Raw genomic sequence first — 24,509 nt, 5'->3', positions numbered from 1 at the left:
GTCTCCTAAGCAAAAAAACCAAGAGCCATGATATTCTGTATCTTTTTTCAAAAGCTTATAAAGGCACCTAATTAAATTATTATGCAGTCTGTAGCTTATCATCAGTTGGCATGGCTTGCTGTGCAAGGAGTTCAACCACCTTAACTCAAACTCTGACATTTAGACGAACACCAATCTCTACCCAGGAGTTTCCACATATACTTCCGAACCGAGTCAACATATTTCAGGTTAAGTAACCTGAAAGTTGCTTCCTGTCACTGAAGCCTACCAAAATATTCTTTTGAATCACCAAGTAAAGCACACACAGCCCCCACCCCCTCCCCAGCTATGGTTCTTCGCATCCATTCTGGATTCCCTCAGGTTACATCCACATAGATCAGAAAGCAAACTATTCAACAGGAGAAAGATGCACTTAAGTAAAACCCTGTTATTTACTATCATGCAAATTTTATGATCGAGTTGTTACTTAACATGACGGTTTAAAATTGTGTTTGGTGTATGATACAAACCTAGCCTTGATTTTAACAACTACAAAGTAAGTGGAACAAAACTGTGCCTTGAAGATTCCACCCTAGATTTAGGAAAGCTCGGGTCACTGAGATTTAAGAAAAGATGAAAGGATATGTGTACAGAATCATCTTTTTACATCAGCTCCATTAGTTTCTTATACAGGAATAAGGTGACTGTTTTAGAATGAAATGAGGTGGATATGTAAATAGAAGAAATATGAATGTATATTTAAAATGTTAAGGGAGCTGAGAAAGATACAGGTGGAAAGAGAGAGGAGAGAGAGAGAAGAAAAAGAAGATGAAAAGAGAGAGACGGACACACAGAGACAGAGAGACAGACAGAAAGGAGAAAAAGGAGGAAGGGACTGAGCATGACAGGTATCGTCTCTGAAGTGCTTGTACCTGGAATCCTGCAGAGCCTGGCAACCCGGGGTCACCTTTTCCGTCAAGTTCTATGCCTTCTGTTTCAGCAGGTGCACCCTTGAAAATGGAGGGGTACATCAAAAATAATTAACGTCATATTTTCAAAACCCCTTTAAATGCTTACTCAAGGTCATGCCACTTCAAGGATAAAAGTGCTTTCCAGTGGGAATGAAAAGGGGCTGTGTAATAAGCCTGACACGCTCAGGAGGGCCACATGGCAGCCATGACAAGCTCAGTGACCAAAAGTAACCACACAGGATGGCCTGATCACAAATTCCTAACTGGGCAGGTCATAGCGGGTAGTCAGGCCTATAGCTTCCTCAGCAAGGTCAACCTTTACCTTAAACAAGCCCTGTCCATTGTTCTTATGCATCTAGGGATAACATACCTATGCAACGCCAGAGTGTTTTTCTTTTCCAGACCCATCGAAGACACAACCACAGGCACCAGAGCACAAAACCACCCGAGCATGAGACCACAGAACCCCTCATTGTTATTTTGTTCCCCAAATAGCATCTCTGTGTGCTGTAAATATTAATTATTAACTACCTCATACCCACCAATGTAAAAGAAGTGTCTCTCCGTTTTACTTTTATCCAATCCCAGAGATGTCCCTGCTTTGCTTTCTCTCGCCTCCTGAATCTGCCACCAATGGACCTCATGTACCTTCCTTAGGTTTTCTTTTTTGATTCTAAATGCATAAAAGGAACTGCAAAACTGCCATTCTCCAGAGCATTTTCTCAACCCTTTGAGTTCTTGCTTCCGAGCATGTCCTCAAAAATTTGGCTCAAATGAACACTTATAAAACTTTTCTATAGGTTTGGATGTTCTTTCGTTGACTCTTGGGTATATACTTAGAGAAACGGTTCAGGATTATGTTGTTACTCCATTTTGAAGAATTCAAAACATTTTCTAAAATTAGCAGTTTACTGTGGAAGGAAGAAAGACCCAAGGATGATAAACCATTTCCCAAGATACCAAAATTAGTGGCAATTCCTAATCCAGAACGTGCGGCCCTGAGCATGAGGTGAGTTCTATTCCCCTAGACTCTATTTCCTTAAAGGATGATGCAAAACTTGTACTTTTTTAAAGACATATTTATGACAAGAGAGAAGAAGTTGTTCGATAGGAATAAATACCTTGTCCCAATTATTCTGGTTTCTGGATTAATCATGCAATCTCATTTGTAATTACTTATAGCTCATTATTTAATAGAAATCCCTTTCATATATACAATTAGAGATTTTCAATAATAATATGCAACAAATGACTTACCTTTTCTCCTTTCAAACCATGAGCACCCTAGGAGAAGAAGGGACATATTAACAATGAGAGGCAAATCAAATACACAACATCCCTGTTTGGTCCTTCTCGCTGCTGTTCTGCCTCCTCTTCCCTCCTTATATTTCTCACTAGCTTTAAAACATGCTCAAGTATCTCTCATTTAAACAAAGTCTTCCCTTAATCTCCCCCCCACCCCAATACCGCCCCATCTCTCCTTCATGTATCTGTCAACTTCCTGTTCTGTTCATCTCTCACTCATTCTGCAGCCCCATTCGCCATCATGGAAGTATCCTCGCTAAGGTCTGCCTTGACTTTGACATTGTTAAAATCAATGACTGAATGTCAGTTCTCATGTTACTGGACTCACAGCAGCATCAGGCAGTTGTCTGCCTCTCCCTTCTATTGAAATTCATCTTTCCTGGGCTTCCGGAATATGCTCCTCCTGGCTTCCTTTTACCACCAGGGCCTCTCCTTGGCCTAGACGGTACATGCTGGAGCTCTGTAAGTCTCGGTTCTAAGCCCCCTTCCTCTGCACTCTCACTCCTTGAGTCACCCCCACCCCAGCCTCTCGTTGGCCTACTACTCAGCTCCATTCAGATGTCTTCTAAGCAAAACAAAGTCTCAAAGTGCAACCCTGAACTCAAGGCATTTGTTCATTCATTCCCCAACTATCAGTTGCATGATTACTACTGGCTGTCCCTGACATCCCCAATATCGTGATGGATTTCAGTATACGGCTGTCCTGGAGTAAACCACTTATACTTTATGGTGTTGGTGAGGAGATAGAAATGCAAACCTACCGGGACCCCTGGGTAGCCTGGTGTCCCCGGAAATCCTGGAAACCCTTGCTCACCCTGGAAGACATACAAAGGTTGTTGTTCTCCTTAGTTGTTCTAAAACAGTCTGTTGAGATATTGTCCCTGTTTCTCTCTTCCAACCCTGCAGTGGTAGATCTAGACAAAGTAAATTAAGTTCTTTATAGCTACTGGGCCATGAGGCTAAAGGCCAGGAAACAATTATCTTAATTGAAAAGAGGGTTCGAACCCACTGTTTCTCAAACTGTACATAAATGGCAAAAGTCTAATTGTGCCAAGAGCTTTTTAATTGCCGTTTCCTTGAAACTTTAGTAATTAGTTCTTTCATGGCCACCATTCTGGGGAAAGGAGAGTGCAGTCAGGGAACAAAGGCAGTGTGAGGAACATCGAAAAGCTCAGTCATGCTTTTCCAAAGACAGAGTTTGCATTCTGAGCTTTAGTTTCTGATTTATATACAGTCACATCCTCAGCTGAAAATAACCCGTTGAGCACCCAGTTACCTTTCTGTGGGAGAACAAGAGAGAGCTTCCTCAAAAGGCAATCAGAAAGCAAGGCATAAGAAGAAAGAAAATAGGAAGGTTCCTGGTTCAAACATCGTTATTTCTGCCCTGAAGACACGTGCCCTGGGCTCTGGCTAAAGGAATGTTTCAAGGAAAGTCTACTCATCTCATTGCTACTTTGATCTATTCATTCAGCAAAACACTTATTGATCATCTCCTGTTTAAGAAATACATACCTTAGAACCATTGCATCCTGGTAAACCAGCAAGACCATAAGGTCCCGGGTGGCCTGGGGTGCCCTGGAAACAGAGCAAGTTTCAAAAAGGAGACAGAACTACCAGGCCCCAGAACCAGGTGGAAACAGTGAGGAACCCCAGGTAAGGGAGAAGATGGGCTAAGTTAGATAGTTATTTAAATAGAAATGGCTATTTAACTAGTTAAGTAGTAAATTTAGTCATGTTAGAAAGTAATTTAAATAAAAATCATAGCAAATAAAATGGGTTCATTAAAACAAAGAATTATCAAGTGAGAGACAGATATTTTACATAAAACAAAATGCCTTTATAAAATGAAATCTCTTAACATGCTGTTATTTTATTTTTATGTTTAGAGTTAGGGTTAGGTTTAGGGTTTGGATTGAGGTGAGGATTAGGGTTAGGGTTAGGGATGAGTTTAGGTATAGGCTAAGGTTTCTTTTTTCTTTTTTTTTAGTTTAAAAAAAATAAATTTATTGGGGTGATATTGGTTAGTAAAATTATGTAGGCTTCAAGTGTACATCTCCATAACACGTCATCTATATATTGCGTTGTGTGCTCACCACCGAAAGTCTCCTTCTATCACCATATACCTGACCTCCTTTACTTTCTTTATCCTCCCTCCACCCCCCAGCCTCATTCCTCTCTGGTAACCACTATTCTGCTGTCTGTGTCTATGAGTTGGTTTGTTTTAACATGCTATTTTAAGCTGGGACAAAAGGAAAAGAAAGAGGGAAATGTGCAGAGGTAATTATTTCATAATTATATGTTATTAAACAGTCTATTCATTCTATTCTACTCTACTCTACTCTATTCTACTCTATGCTGTCCCAACCCATCACATCCTATCCCTTCCCCTCCTCTCCCATCCCATCCCATCCTTGTATTTCAGGAAATACAATTTGATTTGTATGTCTTACCAATCCACACTATAACATACGAGATGCTACTGTGCTATTTTCATCATGTAGCGAATTTATCAGTAACATTCCCTTGTGCTATTGCTTTAACATCTTTATTAAAATGAACCTCCTTTTTATTTTTCCAGTTTCACATTTCTCCCCATTACTTACTGGAAGCCCAGGAGGACCTGAAAATCCGGGTAATCCAGTTATTCCCTAAAGTCATACAAAAAAGGAAGGGTGACAAGAAAAAGACTTTAAAAATGATCAACCTATAAACAGAAATTTATTTCCCATTCCAATAACCCCAACCTGCAACTATAATTGGAAATGGCTAAAAACTATTTGAAAAATACAAAAAGGTTGACAAACTTTTGTAAATCTTACATTTATATAACTTTGATAAAGAGATGGTTAAGATTGTTTTGGGCTTGTTGGGTAGATTTGAAAGCATAATTTCAGTGCCCCAATCTCCTATGAACATGTTGGTGAATGTGTCCCTAAGTGGTGTTACCACCACCCCATCCAGGCAAAGACCATCTCCACTCCAGGTGGTTCCCTCATGCCTTTTCCCAGTCAATTAACACCCACTCCCATATAGTCACCACTATTTTGACTTCTACCATTACAGATTAATTTCACCTGTTCTTGAACTTCATCTATTGAAGTACATCATACACAACGTACTCCTTTGTGACATTTGTATAACTTTTATAGTGCAGAGTTTTGTTTCGTTTTTTGTTTTTAAAGAATTTTCATCAAACAATCAAGATGAACTGGTTGTACTACTAACCCTCACACCTTTGGGACCAGTGAATCCTGGAAGTCCTGGAGAGCCCTAGATCCAAATGAAAAATGAAAGAAAACTGTGAAAATCATTTGGCACTAAGAAACCCATAAATTAAAGCTCGCAGTTTTACTCACACACCCAGCAATTTTGCTCTTGTGATTGTTTCATTGTTAACATGGTTCAATTACTTGCTTGCTTCATTGGCACCAGAATGTTTATCAGAAAGGACAAAGAAAGTTTCACTGAAACTCTTGCTACTCAAAGTAAGGGTCCAACATTAGCATCGTCTGGGAGCTTGTTAGAAACACAGAATCTCAAGTTCCCTCACCTCCCAGATCTATTGATTCACAACCTGCATTTCAACAAGATTCGATGATGATTCTTATTCACATTAGTGTCTAAGAAGTTCTGTTGTAAAAGCCCCACATTAGCCAGACAGCTGCTGAGGTCTGATAAGGATGAGAGACAATTATAATGGTGGACAAGCATGGCAGCCAATATTTCTGTGCATGGGAAATACTTTAGTAACATAATGTACCTGATATGCACACATAAATAAACAGCTAAGTAAGGACTGCCTGAACCACAGATAAACTTGCTTTGGGCACATAATGGATATAATTTTGAGACCCTGTTTCTTGGAGAATAACCTTAAATGAAGACTGTTTTAAGTAGGCCACTGGGTATAAACGTTCCGTTGTCCTAAAGCTGGTTTCATCATTCCTGAGAGTTTCAGACTGTTTTGGGTTTTTTGATTATTTGAGAAAAGGGTTGTTACAGACTCTTCTGAGACTGGAGTGTCAAGGCGAAAGTCAGCCTTTCCTGAGTGAGGTGGATTCCTGGATGTCTGACCATGTTCCGCTTCTGTGCAGGATCCTATTTGTGTTTGCAGGTGGCAGGTGACTGACTTGCAGGTTTTACTTCTCCATTGTAAATTTTATCATGCAAAAAATATTTAAAAGTTTATAAATTGGAAAAATTTTTATGGTCAGGTTTTAAAATTCTTTGTCTGACTTTGATCAAATGATATTGTGTGGCTACATCTATAAGCTATGCTTAAAATATGAACTCCATGAGAACATGGCACAGAGATTTTCTGGATTAACTTTATGGAATACCTGCACATCAAAGTAGAGTTGGGTGTAGAGAGCAAAACAAAAAGGAAGGAGTTGTTATTAAGCTGATCTAAAGACCAGGGTTAAAGTGACAAACTCATTCTATCAATGAAGTGGCGGAAAATCTGAGGTCACGTTCTGGAGGAAGAGAGTGGAATGTTCAGACACTGAATGTGTCTGAATTCGGACACTGAATGTCCAGAATCAAAATGACTTTTTCAAAATTAGGATCAGAAGAAGGAGAGATAGAGAAACAGAATGCATGCATGAACATGATAGATGGGAAATGGTAGAATTCCTAGAAAACGACAACCTTCGTATTTTCACTTGAAAACTGTAGGTGTGGGTTTTGCTTCTTTGGTTACAGGCACTTCATTCTGGCATCATATAAAAGCAGATTGGAATGCTGACTCTGTCACCAGGACAAATTACTTAAGTGCTCTGAGTGTCGGTTTCCTCATCCATAAAGTGGAGATAATGATGGCAACTGAGTGATGAGTCACCAGAGTCATGATTTATGGAACCCCTCTAAGGAGTAAATGAGATCCAGTAAGTAATATATGGCCCAATGCCTGATACAGAGTAAATTTGCGGTAAATATTGCCTTTGATGACCACTCCAATATTCTATACAATATTTATGAAATTTATAAAGACTGTGTGGAGACCAATTATGATTGTCCTTCATAACTTATTAGTTCATAACTTGTTGGAGGTCATCAGTCAGGGGAGTGAACATGTGAGTGTATGAGAGCCCAGGCTTACATCTGGCTAATGTCCATGGCACAAAAGGGCCATCAGCAAATCTATGCAGTTCTTTAGCAAATCCTCTAGGGAATTGATTTAAACAAAGCCTTTTGTTTTATTACAGACTTTAGGATAAAAATGTGTGACACGGGTGAAGAGCTGTAGGCTCTGGTCAGAACCTTAGAGTCCCTTGATGTTTAAGAGACCAGTTGAGAAAGAGAAACCCAAGAAAGAAGAGAAGGGTGGGAAACAAGAAGGGAGTCAGAGGAAGGAGGATTCCAGAAACAAAAAAAGACTGGGTCTCAGGAAGAGAGTGATCCACTCCATGATCTCTGAAACAAAGCAGAGGGTTTCAGGTCAGATAAAGACACAAAGTATTCGTTGGCACTGGCCACTTGGAGGTCAGGGGTGATCTCTGCAGGAGTGTTGTCAAGAGAGAGGGGGTGGATGGCAAATTATCACCTGTTGAGGAGTGAGTAGATGGTCTACAGCCAGCATGTATAGCTATTTTTAAAGAAGCTTGACATACATCTACAGACATACAGAAGAAGCAACCTGAAGACTGGTAAGGGGGACAGAGACACTGAATGGGCTAGTCCCAAACCCACATGTGACCATTAAAAATCAAGAGGGATAACTTGGATGCAGAGGTCCTCCCTGGAGGAGCAAAAGGTCCCAGCCCCAAACCAGGCTCCCTAGCCCAGGGTTCCAGTCCCTGGGAGAGAAGCTCCCACAATTTCTAGCTGTGAAAACCTGCAGAAATTGTGGTTGAGTGAAACAGAGGGCGGCTATAGATCCAGGTGCTCCTCTTAAACAACCCATGCACAGACTTACTTGCTGATGGACTCACTTATTTTGAGCCCTAGTGCTGGGGCAGTGGCTCAAAAGGTGCTGGGGACATATGGGGAGAAACCAAGTTGTCTGGATGCAGGGCGAGGGCTAGAGGGGTACCTTTCTCCTGGACAGAGGAGCTGGCAGAAGCTGTTGTTTCTTTGTTGAGCCCTCCCCCTTCCTGCATGCAGACGCAGGCAGACACCAGATATGAGTCTCCATCAACCTGGCTAACTAACACTGTTCATTGTACCCTAGTGATTCTCTAAGACCATGCCTCACTGAACTTTCAGGCACATCCAAGCTGCTTCCAGTGGCTTTTCCGTACAAACTGCCTGCCTTGGCTCATCCTGCAGACTTTTCTAAAATCTCTCAAAGGCTTACAAAACCCAAACAAGAAGCATCTGGCTTAGGGGTGTCCCGCACCTCTGGCTGAGCAGCCCTAAGCCTGGGATTAGTGACAGGTGGTCTCAGTTCACAAATTGGTCTCTCAAGGCACCTCCAAGCCCAGCACCAGTGGTGGCCATCTGCAGATTGCTTTGTGGCTCATAGTAGGTGTCCTGGGCAGGGCTGTAGCTGAATTTGGCCTGTAGCAGGTCACCTCTTAGGAGGCCCCAGGGCTAGCACATCCAATGGCCAGGTTTGTACCAAGCCAGAGCATCACCTGGTCACTTTCCAGGATGACACACCCAAAGGGCAGACTGGGCAGGCACTAGAGCCCTTCTAAAGTAAACACTACTCTGCAGGGTAGCCCCTGCACCACAGCTCCTCCACTGCATTCATGGCCAGTCCTTACAACCAATCAACCTGAGGGTTAATCTCTCCTAATGATGTGCCAACAGCAGCCAAGGCTCAACTACAACAGGAGGGCACACACAAGCCACACAAAGGATACACCTGGGGCACTAGCTCTGGTGACCACTATAGTCTGAAGACTACACCACTGAGTCCCACAGGGCGCCTACTACATAAGGCCACTCTACTAAGAATGGGAGGCATATCAGCTCTACCTAATGCATAGAAAGAAACACAGGGTGCAGTCAAAATGGGGAGACAAAGAAACATGTCCCAAATAACAGAACAGAACAAAGCTCCAGAAGAACTAAATAAAATGGAGACATGCAATCTACCAGACACAGAGTTCCAAACACTGGTTATAAGGATGCTCAGTGATCTCAGGAAGAACTTCAACAAAGAGAGAGGAAACATAAAAATGGAGATAGAATACACATACACACACATACACACACGCACACACACACTCACACACAACAGTCAAAAATAAAGAATATAATTACTGAAAAGAAGAATGCATTAGGGGGAATCAAGAGTGGATTAGATGAAGCAGAGGATGGGGTAAGCAATTCAGAAACAAATGTAGCAGAAAACACCCAATCAGAACAGCAAAAAGAAAAAAAAAAAAATCCATATAAACGAGGATAGTTTAAGGGGTCTCTGGGACAATAGCAAGCATAGCAACATTCATAGCATAGGAGTGCCAGAAGGAGAAGAGAGAGAGCAAGGAATTGAAAACCTATTAGAAGAAATAACAATGGAAAGCTTCCCTAACCTCATGAAGGAAACAGACATACAGGGACCAGCCCGGTGGCTCAGGTGGTTGGAGCACCGTGTCCCTAATGCCGAGGTCACTGGTTCAATTCCCACATGGGCCAGTGAGCTGTGCCCTCTACAGCTAAGATTGTGAACAATGGCTCTTCCTGGAGCTGGGCTGCCGTGAGCAGCCGGAGGTTGGCGTGAGCTGCCGGGAGCTGCTATGGGCTGCTGTGTGCTGCCACTGGGTACGGTGTGCTGCCAGGAGTGGCCGGTGGCCAGCGTGAGTGGCTGGCAGCCAGTGTGAGCAGCCGGCAGCCAGTGAGAGCTGCTGTGAGCTCAGAGCTGCCATGAGCTGTCAACTGACAACAACTGGAGACCGACTGCCTCAGCCGGGGGAGGGGAGTGCAAGGCTCATAATACCAGCATGGGCTAGGGAGCTGTGTCCTACACAACTAGACTGAGACACAATGGCTTGAACTGGAGTTGGGGGGGAGGTCGAAGAAGGGGGAGGGGGAGGAAATAGACATACAAGCCCAGGAAGTACAGAGAGTCCCAAACAAGATGGTTAAAGACAAAGCGAGAATCTTAAAAGCAGCAAAAGAAAAACAGTTAGTTACCTACAAGGGAGCTCCCATAAGATTGTCATCTAATTTCTAAACAGAAACTTCACAGGCCAGAAGGGATTGACATGAAATATTCAAAGTGATGAAAAGCAAGGACCTATAACCAAGGGTACTCTACCCAGCAAAACTACGATTTAGAATCGAAGGACAGATAAAGAGCTTCCCAGACAAGAAAAGCTAAAGGAGTTGATCACCACCAAACCAGTATTACAAGGACTCTTAGAGGGATTTAAGATGAAAAAACAAAAAAGAGATAAAAAAATGAATAATAAAATGGTAATAACTACATATCTATCAACAATTACTTTAAATGTAAGTGAATTAAATGCTACAATCAAAAGATAGGGTAGCTGAATGGATAAGAAAACAAAGCCTATACACATATGCCTACAAGTGACTTCAGATCAAAAGACACACAGACTGAAAGTAAAAGGATGAAAAAACATATTTCATGAAAAATAAAACAAAAAACTGGGGTAGCAATACTTACTTTGAAACAAAGGCTATAACAAGAAATAAAGAAGGACTCAGTAATCCCACTTCGGGGTATTTATCTAAAGAAATCCAAACACTGGCTACTTTGAGGAAATGTGTGCATCCATATGTTCATTGCAGCCAAGATGTGGAGGCAGCTTGGGTGTCCATGGATGGATAAATGGATAAAGAGGAGGGGGTACATATATACAATGGAATATTGCTCTGCCAGGGAAGAATGGGTTCTCTTTATCTGCGGCAGCATGGATGGACCTGGTGGGTATTGTGTTGAGTGTAGTATGTCAGACAGAGAAAGACAGATGCAGTGTGACTTCACTTACATGTGGGATCTAAAGAACAAAGTAAACAAACAAACAAAACAGAAACAAACTCATAGATACAGAAAACATTCAGATGGTTGCCAGATGGGAGGGTGGTTAGGAGTGTGGGTGAAAAAAGGGGGAGGTATTAAGAAGTACAAATTGGTTGTTAAAAGTAGTTATACAGATGTAGGGTATAGCATAAGAAATATAGTTAATAATATTGTAATAACTATGTATGGTGTCAGATGGGTACTAGATTTATCAGGGTGATAAATGGGAGGGGGTTTGGGGCAGAGTGAAAAAGGTGAAGGGATTAAAAAGTACAAATTAGTAGTTACAAAATAGTCATGGGGATGTAAAGTAAAGCATAGGGAATATAATCAATAATATGGTAATAGCTATCTATTGTGCCAGATTACTGCTTAAAATATATCAGTGTCTAACCAGTACACTGCACACTTGAAATTAATACAAAATAATACTGAATGTCAAGAAAGAAAGAAAGAAAGAAAGAAAGAAAGAAAGAAAGAAAGAAAGAAAGAAAAAGAGAAAAATAAAAAGAAGCTTGACATGGAAAGAAAAGACAGAAAGGAGGGTGATCCTTTGGTTACAGGACCTGGAAGACCTAGAGGAAATTTTCTATTACTATGGGGAAATATTTTTATATTTCAGGGCTGAAAGAGAAAAGCCAACATCCAAAGGAATATTGGAATGCCCTGAGAGAAAGGAGACACCTCTTGGAACAAGGTTATAATTATAATCTCAGTGGCCATGATACAGGTGGATGGATAGGTCCTGAAAGGAAGGTGAAGAGAATTCATCCTTTCATGTAGGAGAAAAGAAGGTAGAGGCAGGGCAGGTGTAGAAGCCGTGTGGACTGAGGAGGAGGAGGAAAGCTGAGTAGAGGACTGGAAGATTATAATGGTCATTTGTGATGGTCTTGGAACAGGATGCAATTCTGAGAGCCCAGCTGACTGGAGAGGAGGAACTGGCCATGGCACCCTCCAGTGGGCAAAGATGTGGCATTCCCTCCATGTTCTCAGCAGCCCGTAAAGAAGGTTAGGAGGGTTGAGGATTCCTCAAGCTCACAGGCCGACATACCTTGGGTCCCTGGGGTCCAGGCAAGCCTTCAGGGCCTGGGAATCCCTTCTGGCCAGGAGCACCAGGGGGTCCGGGAAAACCTTTCTCTCCCTATTAAAACCAAAACAAGACAGGAAAAATATAGAACAGCAACTATTCAGCAACACACATAGCCTTAATCACTATTTTCTTTATGACTTGATAACATTTTGCATATTTTCCCCCTTAGATGTAAAATATACATATATATCACTCAGCAGTGAGTGGATCAGTAACTGCAAAGCTTCCAGCTGTTAGCATTTGTCGATAGGTTTGGAAGTGCTGGCCTTTGATCTGTGAAAACATTTCCCCAAATGGCAGAGCTACACAGAGCAGGGGTTAACAGGAGAAAGCAAGAATGGAAGGGAAACCCCCTTAGTAAGAAAGATTGATGCCAGTGGCATGTGATTGTTGGGGGTTGGGGAGACAGTGAGGAGAAGGAAAGGAATGTGTTTGGGAGTGTGCATAACTGCTCTGCAGCCTGAAAGAACAACACACAGTCCTTTCTTGATTACACAGGAATTAGTAATTCAATCTGATATTTGTGTAGGAGATGCAGGAAAGACATCAAGGGTGGCAAAACCAAAAGTGTGAGCTACATAGTTTTTTTAGGAAGAGTTAAATGATATTATGGGAAAACCCCTTGTAATGAGTGAGTGAAAGTAATTTAGGCCCAACGAGTGGTATGGTTCTGCCAACAAAGAACCTTCCTGTGGACATGGATCCTGGAATTACTCTTTACACAGGAAAGGCCACCAGTTGATTCTGTCAATTTAGTTACACAATTGGCAAATTATATTTAAAAAGAGAGAGAGATCAAGTCAGTGTACACACACCCAATAAAAAGATAAATAAAATAATTCGCTAGACTCCTCTCAAGACATAGATACCTTCACAGATCCTAGAATAGCATCTTACACATAGTAGGGATTCAATAACTGCTGCCTGAATGAAGAATGAATTGCAGTTTTCCAACATGGATCTGAGTATAGTACATTCATATCATCATCAAAATACCCTAAATCAAACTACACATGAATTATATAATAATTTCAAATAAATATATTAATAATTATTATAGTTATCATTTAATTATATGTAAATTATTATATCTCAAGAGCTTAAAATATGTTCTTTTAAAAGTATTTTTAAGCAGTCACCTTTCAATACGGTTAAGCAATCCATTAGTGTATCTGAGGAAAGGGTTTTGTAAACAAAGACAAAACTTGAGTTCTGCCTCTGTCTTCATTATCACAAATTGCAAGTTAATGGAGCGAATTAATGAGATCACAGCATTCGTTTTTTTTCTTTTTCTTGAATTCTGCAATGGAGCTGCTTTCCCTCTGCTGACATTTTGCCTCAGCCAGAGTGCTGCTGCAGGATTCGTCCACCAGGGGGCGCGCTACACCGATGCTGCAGGACTTAATCTGAGGGTTTCAAGGTTTATTTTGTCAAAGTGAGTGAAACAAGTTGTTTTCAGTTGTTCTCTCGTGTTTAGCAACATTGTAAATAGGGCATACATAAACTTACAAACTTTTTTCCCTGCTAACTTGCTATTTTTTTCTTTGCTGACCAAGAGAGTTAAAGTTAACTGCCAGTATTTACACAAATTATGTGAAGCTTCCTCAAAGGCCTTTTTTTTCTTTTTCAAGTCAATGTTTATATACAATTACTTTGAAATTGGATTTGGGGAATGGGGGAACATACTGCTGATCTTTCTGCTACTAACGAAACAAGAGTGTGAATTCCTGGGTGAGCTCTAAAGAGAAAAGAAGCAGAATTAAGGTTTTAGTTTTACCTTCTCCCCTTTGGTCCCATCACAGAAGCACCGGCCTTTGTCCTTACAGACACAGCCCTAAGAAGAGGGAAAGAAAAAAGGTTTTGTGCAAAAACAGCTTAATAAGTCCCAACTGATGGGGCAAAAAAACCAAACATTTTTCGGTTCTTTGAGCACTGAATGCTAATCATTAGAACCCACATAACTCTGTGGCAATGTAGCGATAGAAATAGAGTAGAAAAGGGAGAAGATGTTGCATATAGAAGAATTGTCAGATGAGTGTACATCGTTTCTTTGTATTTAGAAATTTTAAGTAATTTATTTATGGAAAAGAAAAAGTCAGCTGTCCTTTTTAGTTGAACCACAGGAAATTGCTGTTATTGGAGGTAGGCCCAAGTCCAGTGCTGACAAATTTCTTAGGCTTAGCATAATGTATGAGTATGTATTTGTGTGTATTAATTGGTGATATCCTCTATAGGTAATTTTATGGTTTTCTTTTCCTGAAATGATGCGTAAGCCTGAGAAAACAATACCCATTATATGTCTTTAAAGAGAACAAACTAATTCACTAATGCTAACGTCAAAATGTTCTTTCTTAGTAAAAAAACAAAAGCAAATATTTAGCTGTGAGCTTGGCAGCTCTTACATATCTAACTATCACCTTGACACACTTACAACCCCCGTTTTCACACCTATGCACATGCCAACTCTAAGGGGGGGGGTGTCAGTTTTCAAAATTTTCTCTGCCCGCAGAGGAACAAAAAGCGAAATAGTTTTAAAGAGTGGACTTAACATTTATTTTGACACACATTCTATGTATTATATAGAATCTTTCTTTTTGGGGTTAATAATAACTGAAAATTAGTTTGCTTTCCTCAGAAAAAAACACTGATTGACAGTAGAGTAGGGGAAGGCTGGGAGATGTGCTGGCTGGTAGGAAAAAGAAATTGCCTCCGATATCCCCAAAGTGGGGACTTTATTTATGCAATCAAAATAAAAATAGACAAGCAAAAATATCTTGAGTTGAACGTATTTCCTGAGCCTCGGGCAGTATGCTATGCTGACATTGGGGAAGGGAGTACATAGTAATTTCAGACACTCCTCATTGATCATCATCGCATTCACGTACATCACAATGATCTGATCAGGAAGTAATTGATCGAAAAAGAAAAGCCTACGTTCTCCCCAAAGGTTGGATATTTGCTATTTTTCAGAAGACTACGTGTTTCCAGTTTTCCACCCTGCTGCGGCAATGAGGTCATACTTTACTGACTTACTTTAATCTTGCCTTTCTAGATTTTTAAACTTTCATGTTCATTTCCATCACATATTTAAGCATACTAAATATCCACTAAAATAGTCTACTAACCTAGTCTACTAAGATCTCCCGGAGCCGTGGTTCCCAAGGTGTGGGTATCCAGAACAGCAGGACCAACAGCACACGGAAACTTGTCAGAAATGCACATTTTTGGCCCCAACCCAGACCCACTGAATCAAAAACCCTGGGAAGGGGTCTCTGTAATCCGTTTTAACAGTCCCCCACCCCGTGGTTCTGAACTAAAACGTAAAACGCCAGTCTGCAGGATGGAGCTAATTCTCTAAAGATTTCTGAACACTACTAGATCATTCGAGACACTCATTTGCACACCTGTTTTTTGCTTGTGAGGTCTTTTTTTCCTCTCCTTCTAAGAAAGTAGCCAGGCTTGTCTGCCTCTCACTTTGGGGTGCTTTTGTCATTGGGTGGAAAGCAAAAGCTGCCTGAAGACGAGACTCCTCCTGGCCTTTGTTTCCGGAAGTGTGAGGGCCTGTTGAAGGTTGGTCCCAGGAGTGGTCCCAGCTTGCTGCTCCCTCACAGTGTCTGGAGGAGGCAGCAGGGACTCAGAAAGGAAAGTCTGAGACTTGTACCCAAGGCGACCAGATACTGGGCAGGGCCTGGGGCTCAAGTTTACACAGCAGTGGGGAGCCACCATTTTCAAATGGACAGTGAGCATCTCTGACTCTTCTGCCTCCCAGACAGCACATGACACCTGGATTCTGAGCATCTCTGGACCACAGGAAGGAGGAGGAGGCAAACAGGCTATTTTCTAATTCCTGAGAAGGTGCATGGATGCCACCTTAATTTTATTTCCTGGAGTAAAAGTCATATTCACTATATGCTACTGGAAGTCTTTCAGTCTTAGCTTGAGCAAATAAGTGTTTGCCAAACTCCAGACTAAACCAAGTCTCCCTTTTATACCCTCCCATGGACCACTTGCAGTTGTGTGTTTAATGTATATTTTCTCTGATGACTCTAAGCCCCAGGAAAGGAAGACGTTTACAGTCTTGTTCACATGGGTAACCCTGGCAGATAGTATGTCCTGAACCAATGCTTGTGGATTGATTGAATGGATCAATGAGCAGATGGAGAACTGGTAATGTTTTTACATCCAGTTTGAACCTAAAATTTCAAGGCATATGAATTATATGACTATTGTTGGGATGCTATGACTAAGAAGTTATCTATATGTATAAGTTATAAACAACTATGATTGAAGTGGCAAAGAATGAAACTAGAAGCTTTGGCTATTTTAACACATGTTAAAATTAACACAAAGCTAATTTGTTGTTGGTTGCTGCGATATAAAAATATTTTTTGAGGAAAAATTTTAAACTCTCAAATGAGTTGAAAAATAGTATAATGAACATCTATATATCTTCTCATTTAGTTTTACTCACTGTCAACATGTTGTCCTACCCTCTTCTCTCTGTCTCTCTCACTCTTTCTGTCTCTCTCTCTCCACACACATGCACACACACACATACACACACACACACACACAAATACAAGCACACTTTTTGCCAAATCATTCAAAAATACATTGTAGATACCATGACATTTCACCCTTAATACTTCTACATGCATCTCCCCCAAACTAGAGCATATTCTTATCCAATACATCATCATTCCCAAACTTAGGAAACCAAAATTGATGCCATAACTTCAAGTTACTACTCTTCAAATAAGATCTTCAGCCTTATACAAGGCCCTTGGTGACAAATGAGAAGCTATTTAATTTTTAGCAAATCTTTCATCTCATACCAGAGATTTGGTGTCAGTCAATGCTTTCACCTATAATCAATATATGAGGTCTGATCTCAACGAGTGACTGTCACAGTTTCAAGAATTCTTAGGATGCACACGGATAGCACCCAGAGGATGGTGTGGGCCTCTGTGTGTGAGCACACTGTTCCCTTGAATTTCCTCCTGCCTGGGGTCTGGCTTCCCATCACCACCTGCAGCAAATTTGCTCCCTTTTTCTGTCATCAAAACCACAGTTCCCGATCTTTCTCATTATTGTCCTTCAGTTTGGGTCTTGAACCTTTAGGGATAACATATTGAGCTTTTGTTTGTCATTTGGTTTCATTGTTTTCACATTAAGGTAGAATCCCCATCTGATGGCTCAGAGCCAGCTGGTTGGTTAATTTAAAAGTTTGGTAAAGCCAGGAATCAGAAACAAACAAATAAATGGATACATGAACACTTACGACGTTTTGTTTTCACTTAAACGATATCAATGCAATTCTTCAATCTTGGGAAGAAGGGCCCAGGTCTGTCCTTGGGAATGGATCTGCTGTTTAGAGTTCCATGATAGCATTCTTACTAAATCACACCCAAGGCATCATCAACAGTTTCCTTGAAACAGACCAACTGCTTAAAGATGCTTGTGGAGCAACCTGAGTATAGAACCCTTCTAGATAGTAATCCATGTTTTCCCCTCTTTAAATGTTATCTTAGCCACACTTAATTGCATAGCAGTTTTTTAAAAATTTATTTTATCAAATCTTCTGACCTAGTTTCAGAGAAACCCATGTCTTTTTATGCATTCATATTTAACCCGTTTGTTAGCTGATATTTAATTAAATTATTTTGTTACAATGATAAGTGCATCTGGTAGAAAGGACTAACTCTTGGCAATCATCAAACCCACCAGTGAAGCAGATGTGTATGAGGGAGAAGCCTATGGGTGTCTTGGGGGCAGAAAGCATTGGGTGTCAAGTGGTATAATATATGGAAGATGTGGAAAGTTCTGGTCAGTCCAGCAGTCAGTTAACTGTGGTCATTGAGAGAGGGTCTACTCTACGCCCTGCCCACACACAGCTACCATGTCATCTATTGGCAGGTGACCAGCCCTGTTGGCAAGCATCCAGAGCCGGGTCTAAGGCTGTTTCTATGCCCAGATTAGCAGAACGGCTCCATAATTGCTCCAGCTTTAATTTTTTTTTTTTTTTTTTGTTCAACTGGCAAGGCGTAGCCTGGCCATCCATCCATCTGCCCCATTGGACCGACTAGGACTTCAGAGAATGGGACAATTTTGCTGACATGTAGATGTGCCACCTGATTGAGTGAACTTGAAATCACAGTCAGGGCAGCTCTGTGACAATTGTACAGTTGCTGCCCTGGAAGCCAGTGCTACCAGGGTGATGCTGCAGTGAGCGTGGCGTGAAATAAGGCATTTCACTGTTTTTGGATGGTGGTGACAGTAACCCCAACCTGAAGGGATTCATTTCTCTGAGTTAGGTTAGTTTTCCTAAAGCACCTCTTTAAATGTACAAATGTGTTTATTAATTTCATAATTCAAATAGGTTATTTAGCCAAAAGATACAGTGGCCATATTTTCATTTTCATTTATTTGACCCACTGTTTAAGACCCATTTCTTTTATTATTACTAGTTTCAGGTGTACAAAACAATGCAATAGTTAGACATTTCACCCCTCACAAAGTGATAACCCCCTGCCCCCAATCTATTGCCCCTCTGACATCGTATATATCTATTACAACTCCATTGACTCTATTCCCTATACTGTACTCCATATCCCATGACTATATATATATTAAATTATAGTTGACATACAATATTATTCAGGTTCATCTTCAGGTGTACAGTGCAGTGGTCAGGCATCTTCACCATTCATGATAAGACAAGTGTCTTACAAAATCTTTACAACGCTATTCATTATATTCCCCAACTGTCTTTCATATCCCTGTGGCAATATTGTAGTTACCAATTTTTTGAAACACCATGACTATATTAATGGAATAGAACCCACTAACTACTATTCAAATGCTAAACACATTAAAAACCAGTATGGGAAATCTCCCTTGGAATTTACAACAAATTCAACAACTATAACTTCACAAAGGACTACCTGTGCAGCAGACAGGCAAGACTAAGAGGCCCACTACTGAAATCTACTAAAGGTAGTCAAATTGCATAAGCAGGGGAGGAGGGAAGGGAGAAGTGCAGAGATGGGGACGCATGGATGCAGGATGCAGACATAGCTCAGTGCTCTGAGCTTGCTGCATTCCAGAACTACTGCAGCTACGGGAGAGGGAAGAACTTGGACTGCTAGGACTCTGCTTATGGCCCACAGGGCTGAGGGGATAGCATATAACATGGCTGAACCCAATGCTCACGGCAGAGAACTCGAAGCAAAGATGAAGGGAAGAAGGCTGAAAACAGTGGTTTCAGCCCTCACTGCTGCAGAGAACAGAGGCTTTAGGCACTGACCCTAGCCGCCCCCCCCACCCTCCCAGAGCTCAGCCTGCCCCTACCTGCCCATGCTAGAAGTGGAACAGTAGCAGTGTCAGGTCAAAAGAACAGAATATTTGCAGTTCTGAGAACTGTGGTCCATAGACACGGACTTGCAGTCCAACTAGTTCTGGCAAAGGGGAGGGAGCTGTGGAAGCAGGACTGGCTGTGGTGATGGTTGCCGCCATTGCTCTGGGCCACCTCTCACAACCCACCTCGCCCCAGTCCCCACCTATCTGGATGGGTCTCTGCAGGAGTAAACAGAGCTGCTGAAACACACGGGCTCTGAATCTGGTGCAGGAAGAGCTTTGAAACTTCAGAAGCTCTCCATATCCACCCACGAAGCCGGCGCCCTATGACCCAGGTGAATTGTTCACAGAGGAGAAGCCCACCTTCCAGGGAATCCCCCCATTGTGTGAGAAGCCAGAAGAGTGCAGAGAAAATATAACACTACAATGTGAGGGAGAATAAAAGGCTGCAGTCAGAGAGAAAATAAAACATTCTATCAACACCTACTGGAAAACAAAAGAAAGAACTCTTTCTATTAACCTGTTGCAGAACCCACTCCTGTAGATGTCTAGGAAGAGAAATAATAAATCAGTAATTGCCATGAATTACCAAGGTAACAAGACAGCTCAGAAAGAAAATGAAAAGTCTCCAGAAAATGAACTTAAAGACATGGAGATATGTGACTTAAATGACAGAGAATTCAAGACTGCAGTTCTTAAAAAACTCAACGAGATGCAAGAAAACAGACAAGCAGTTTAATGAACTCAGAAACACAATCAAAGAACAAAGTGAACATTTTACCAAAGAAGTTGAAATTTTGAAAAAGAACCAAACAAAATATCTGGAGATTAAGAATTCAAAACAGGAAATGAAGAATGAAATAGCCAGTTTAGGTAGTAGAGTTGACCAGATGGAGGAAAGAATCAGTGACATCAAAGATAGAAATCTGTAAATGACACGATGGAAGAAGAGACTTGAGACTTAAAAGAAATGAAAGAACTCTACAAGAACTTTCTGACTCCTTCAGAAAGAGAAATATAAGAATAATGGTCATACCAGAAGGAGAAGAAAGAGAGAAGGGAACAGAGAGTATATTCAAACAAATTGACGAGAACTTCCCAAACTTTTGGAAAGAACTGGATCCTTGAATCCAAGAAGCAAATAGAACACCTAATCGCCTCAACCCAAACAGGCTTTCTCCAAGGCACATTGTATTGAAGCTGTCAAAAATCAACGACAAAGAAAGAATCCTCAAGGCAGCCAGGGAAAAGAAGATGGTAACCTACAAAGGAAAGCCCATTAGATTATCATCAGATTTTTCAGCAGAAACTCTACAAGCCAGGAGGGAGTGGAATCAAATATTCAAACTATTGAAAGAGAGAAATTATGAGCCAAGAATAATATATCCAGCAAAGATATCCTTTAGATATGAAGGAGGAATAAAGACCTTTCCAGACATACAGAAGCTGAGGGAATTTTCTAACACATGACCTGTACTACAAGAAATACTGAAGGAGGCTATTCAACCAGCATAAATAGGGATAATTTGTGACAATCAAAACATAAAAGTGGAGAGAGTAAAGGCCTGAACCGGAATATGGGAATGGAGAAAGTAAGCATGCTGAAGAAAATGGAATATTCTAAATATGAAACTTTCTTTTACATAAACTTAATGGTAACCACTCAAAAAAAATCCAGAATTGAAATATATACTGAAACAAAAGAAGAAACAGAGGGAAACATCATAGAATACCACCACACAGAAATAATAGACAACAACAAAAAGGCAAAGAAACAATGGAGACACAGTCTTACCAGAAAAGTAAAGATAGAATGACAGGAAATCCTCACATATCAATAATCACCCTAAATGTAAATGGACTGAACTCACCAATAAAAAGGCACAGAGTAGCAGATTGGATCAAAAAACTAAACCCAACCATATGCTGTCTCCAAGAGACACATCTCAGCTACAAGGACAAGCATAGACTCAAAGTGAAAGGGTGGAAATTGACACTCCAAGCAAATGGTGCCCAGAGAAAATCAGGTGTAGCCATAATGATATCAGATGAAACAGACTTCAGGGTGAAAAAGGTAACAAGAGACAAAGATGGACATTTCATAATGATAAAGGGGACTATACAACAAGAAGACAAAACAGTCATCAATATTTATTTCCCCAATCAGAGAGCACCAAAATATACCAAGCAACTACTAACAGAACTAAAGGGAGAAATAGACCAAAGCACAATTATAGTAGGGAACCTAAATACATCATTAACAGCTACAAATAGATCATCCAAACAGAAAATAAATAAAGAAATAGCAATCCTAAATGACACATTAGATGAAATGGACATAATTGACATTTATAGAACACTTCATCCTAGAATATTAGACTATATGTTCTTTTCTAGTGTACATGGAACATTCTTCAAGGATAGACCATATATTGGGACATAAAACTAGCCTCAGCAAATTTAAGAAGATTTAAATCATCCCAAGCATATTCTCTGATCACAAGGCTTTGAAATTGGATATCAACTGCATAAAAAAGCAGGAAAAACCACAAATACATGGAGATTAAACAGCATACTTTTAAAGAACGACCGGGTCAAAGAAGAAATAAGAGGAGAGATCAAAAGATACATAGAAATAAATGAGAATTAAAATACAAAATTTTGGGGATGCAGCAAAAACAGTTTTAAGAGGGAAATTTATATCATTACAGGTCTATCTCAAGACACAAGAAAAATCCCAGATAACAAACTTATATTACACCTTAAAGAACTAGAAACCAAGGTCAGCAGAAGAAAGGAAATAGTAAAAATCAGAGCAGAACTAAATGAAAGAGAACAAAAAGATAATAGAAAAAATTAATGTGACAAAGAGCTGGTTCTTTGAAAAGATTAATAAAATTGACAAACCCTTGGCTAGACTCACTAGGCCAAAAAGACAAAAGACATTAATAAACAAAAGCAGAAATGAAAGAGGGGAAGTTATCACGGATGCCACAGAAATACAAAGGATCATCCAAGAATATTATGAAAGACTGTATGCCACCAAATTCAACAACCTAGAAGAAATGGACAAGTTCTTAGAAACATATAGCCTTCCTAAGCTGAATCACAAAGAATTAGACAATCTAAATAGACAAATCACCAGTAAGGAAATTGAATCAGTCATCTGAAATCTTCCCAAAAGCCAAAGTCCAGGACCAGATGGCCCTAGTGAATTCTACCAAACCTTCAAAGAGGATCTAATAATCTGTCCTACTCAAACTTTTCCAAAAAATTGAAGAAGAGATAATACTCCCTAACTCATTTTATGAGGCCAACATTACCTTGATACCAAAACCTGGTAAGGATAACACACAAAAAGAAAGCTACGGACCAATATCTCTGATAAATAGAGATGCAAAAATCCTAAACAAAATTCTAGCAAATTGAATGCAACAATGCATTAAAAAGATTATTCATCACGACTAAGTGGGGTTCATCCCAGGGGCACAAGGATGGTCCAACATATGCAAATCCATCAATGTGATACATCACATAAACAAAATAAAGGACAAAAATCATATTTTACCAATTGATGCAGAAAAAGCATTTGACAAGATACAACATCCATTTATGATTAAAACATTTAATAAAATGTGTATAGAAGGAAAATACCTTAACATAATAAAGGCCATATATGACAAACCCTCAGCTAATCTCATTATTAATGGTGAAAAACTGAAGCCCTTTGCTCTACGTTCAGGAACATGACAGGGCTGTCCCCTATCACCTCTGCTTTTCAACATAGTGTTGGAAGTCCTTGCCAGAGCAATCAGGCAAGAGAAAGAAATAAAAGGCATCCAAATTGGGAATGAAGAAGTTAAATTGTCACTCTTTGCAGATGACATGATGCTGTATATAGAAAACCCTAAAGACTCCACCAAAAAGCTATTAGAAACAATCAACGAATACAGTAAAGTTGCTGGCTACAAAATCAATGCACAAAAGTCCATTGCATTCCTATATGCTAACAATGAAATCTCAGAAAAAGAAAAAAAAAATTCCTTTTGCAATTGCAACAAAAAGAATAAAATACCTAGGAATAAACTTAACCAAGGATGTTAAAGACCTATATGATGAAAACTATAAGACATTTTTAAAAGAAATTGAAGAAGACACGAAGAAATGGAAAGACTGTCCATGTTCATGGATTGGAAGAATCAACATAGTTAAAATGGCTGTATTACCCAAAGCAATATACAGATTTAATACAATCCCCATCAAAATTCCAATGGCATTTTTTAAAGAAATAGAAAAAAAAATCATCAGTTTGTATGGAACCACAAAAGACCCCGAATAGCCAAAGGAATCTTAAGAAAAAAGAGCAAGCTGGAGGTACCGTGTTTCTCTGAAAATAAGACCTAGCCAGACCAACAGCTCTAATGCATCTTTTGGAGCAAAAAATAATGTAAGACCTGGTCTTATTTTACTATAATATAAGACTGGGTCTATATAATATAATGTAATGTAATATAATATAATATAATATAATATAATATAATATAATATAATACCTGATCTTATATTAATTTTTGCTCCAAAAGATGCATTAGAGCTGCTCGTCTGTCTAGGTCTTATTTTCGGAGAAACATGGTATCACATGTTTCTGGTATCCCTGACTTTAGCTTGTACTACAGGGCAACAATAATCAAAACAGCATGGTATTGGCAGAAAAACAGACACACAGATCAATGAAATAGAACTGAGAATCCAGAAATAAACCCACATAAATATGGACAGATGATTTTTGACAAAGAAGCGAAAAACATACAATGGAGAAAAGACAACTTCAATAAATGGTGCTGGGAGAATTGGAAAGCCATGTGCAAAA

The 24,509-nt window shown here is 40.1% G+C and overlaps 1 protein-coding gene across 2 annotated transcripts in view; it reads right to left on the bottom strand.

Moving 5' to 3' along the window:
- The window catches only part of COL4A3 (collagen type IV alpha 3 chain), a 149,232-nt gene that overhangs the window by 63,782 nt on the left and 60,941 nt on the right, over positions 1–24,509 (bottom strand). For both annotated transcript variants that reach the window (XR_012490019.1, XM_074314144.1), the window contains exons 2-9: positions 14,061–14,117; positions 12,245–12,334; positions 5,481–5,525; positions 4,859–4,903; positions 3,768–3,830; positions 3,017–3,070; positions 2,208–2,234; positions 912–989 (exon numbers count right to left, since the gene is read on the bottom strand). Coding sequence is in view for 1 of the 2 variants with exons in the window: in XM_074314144.1 (XP_074170245.1) it covers positions 912–989; positions 2,208–2,234; positions 3,017–3,070; positions 3,768–3,830; positions 4,859–4,903; positions 5,481–5,525; positions 12,245–12,334; positions 14,061–14,117 (459 nt within the window). In the remaining variant the exon portion in view is untranslated. The remainder of the gene's footprint in view (positions 1–911; positions 990–2,207; positions 2,235–3,016; positions 3,071–3,767; positions 3,831–4,858; positions 4,904–5,480; positions 5,526–12,244; positions 12,335–14,060; positions 14,118–24,509) is intronic.

Source organism: Rhinolophus sinicus, linkage group LG01, assembly GCF_036562045.2.
Source record: "Rhinolophus sinicus isolate RSC01 linkage group LG01, ASM3656204v1, whole genome shotgun sequence".
Taxonomy (NCBI): Eukaryota; Metazoa; Chordata; class Mammalia; order Chiroptera; family Rhinolophidae; genus Rhinolophus; species Rhinolophus sinicus.
Note: the sequence above shows the minus strand (reverse complement) of the source record. Positions and strands in the feature narration are given on the sequence as shown.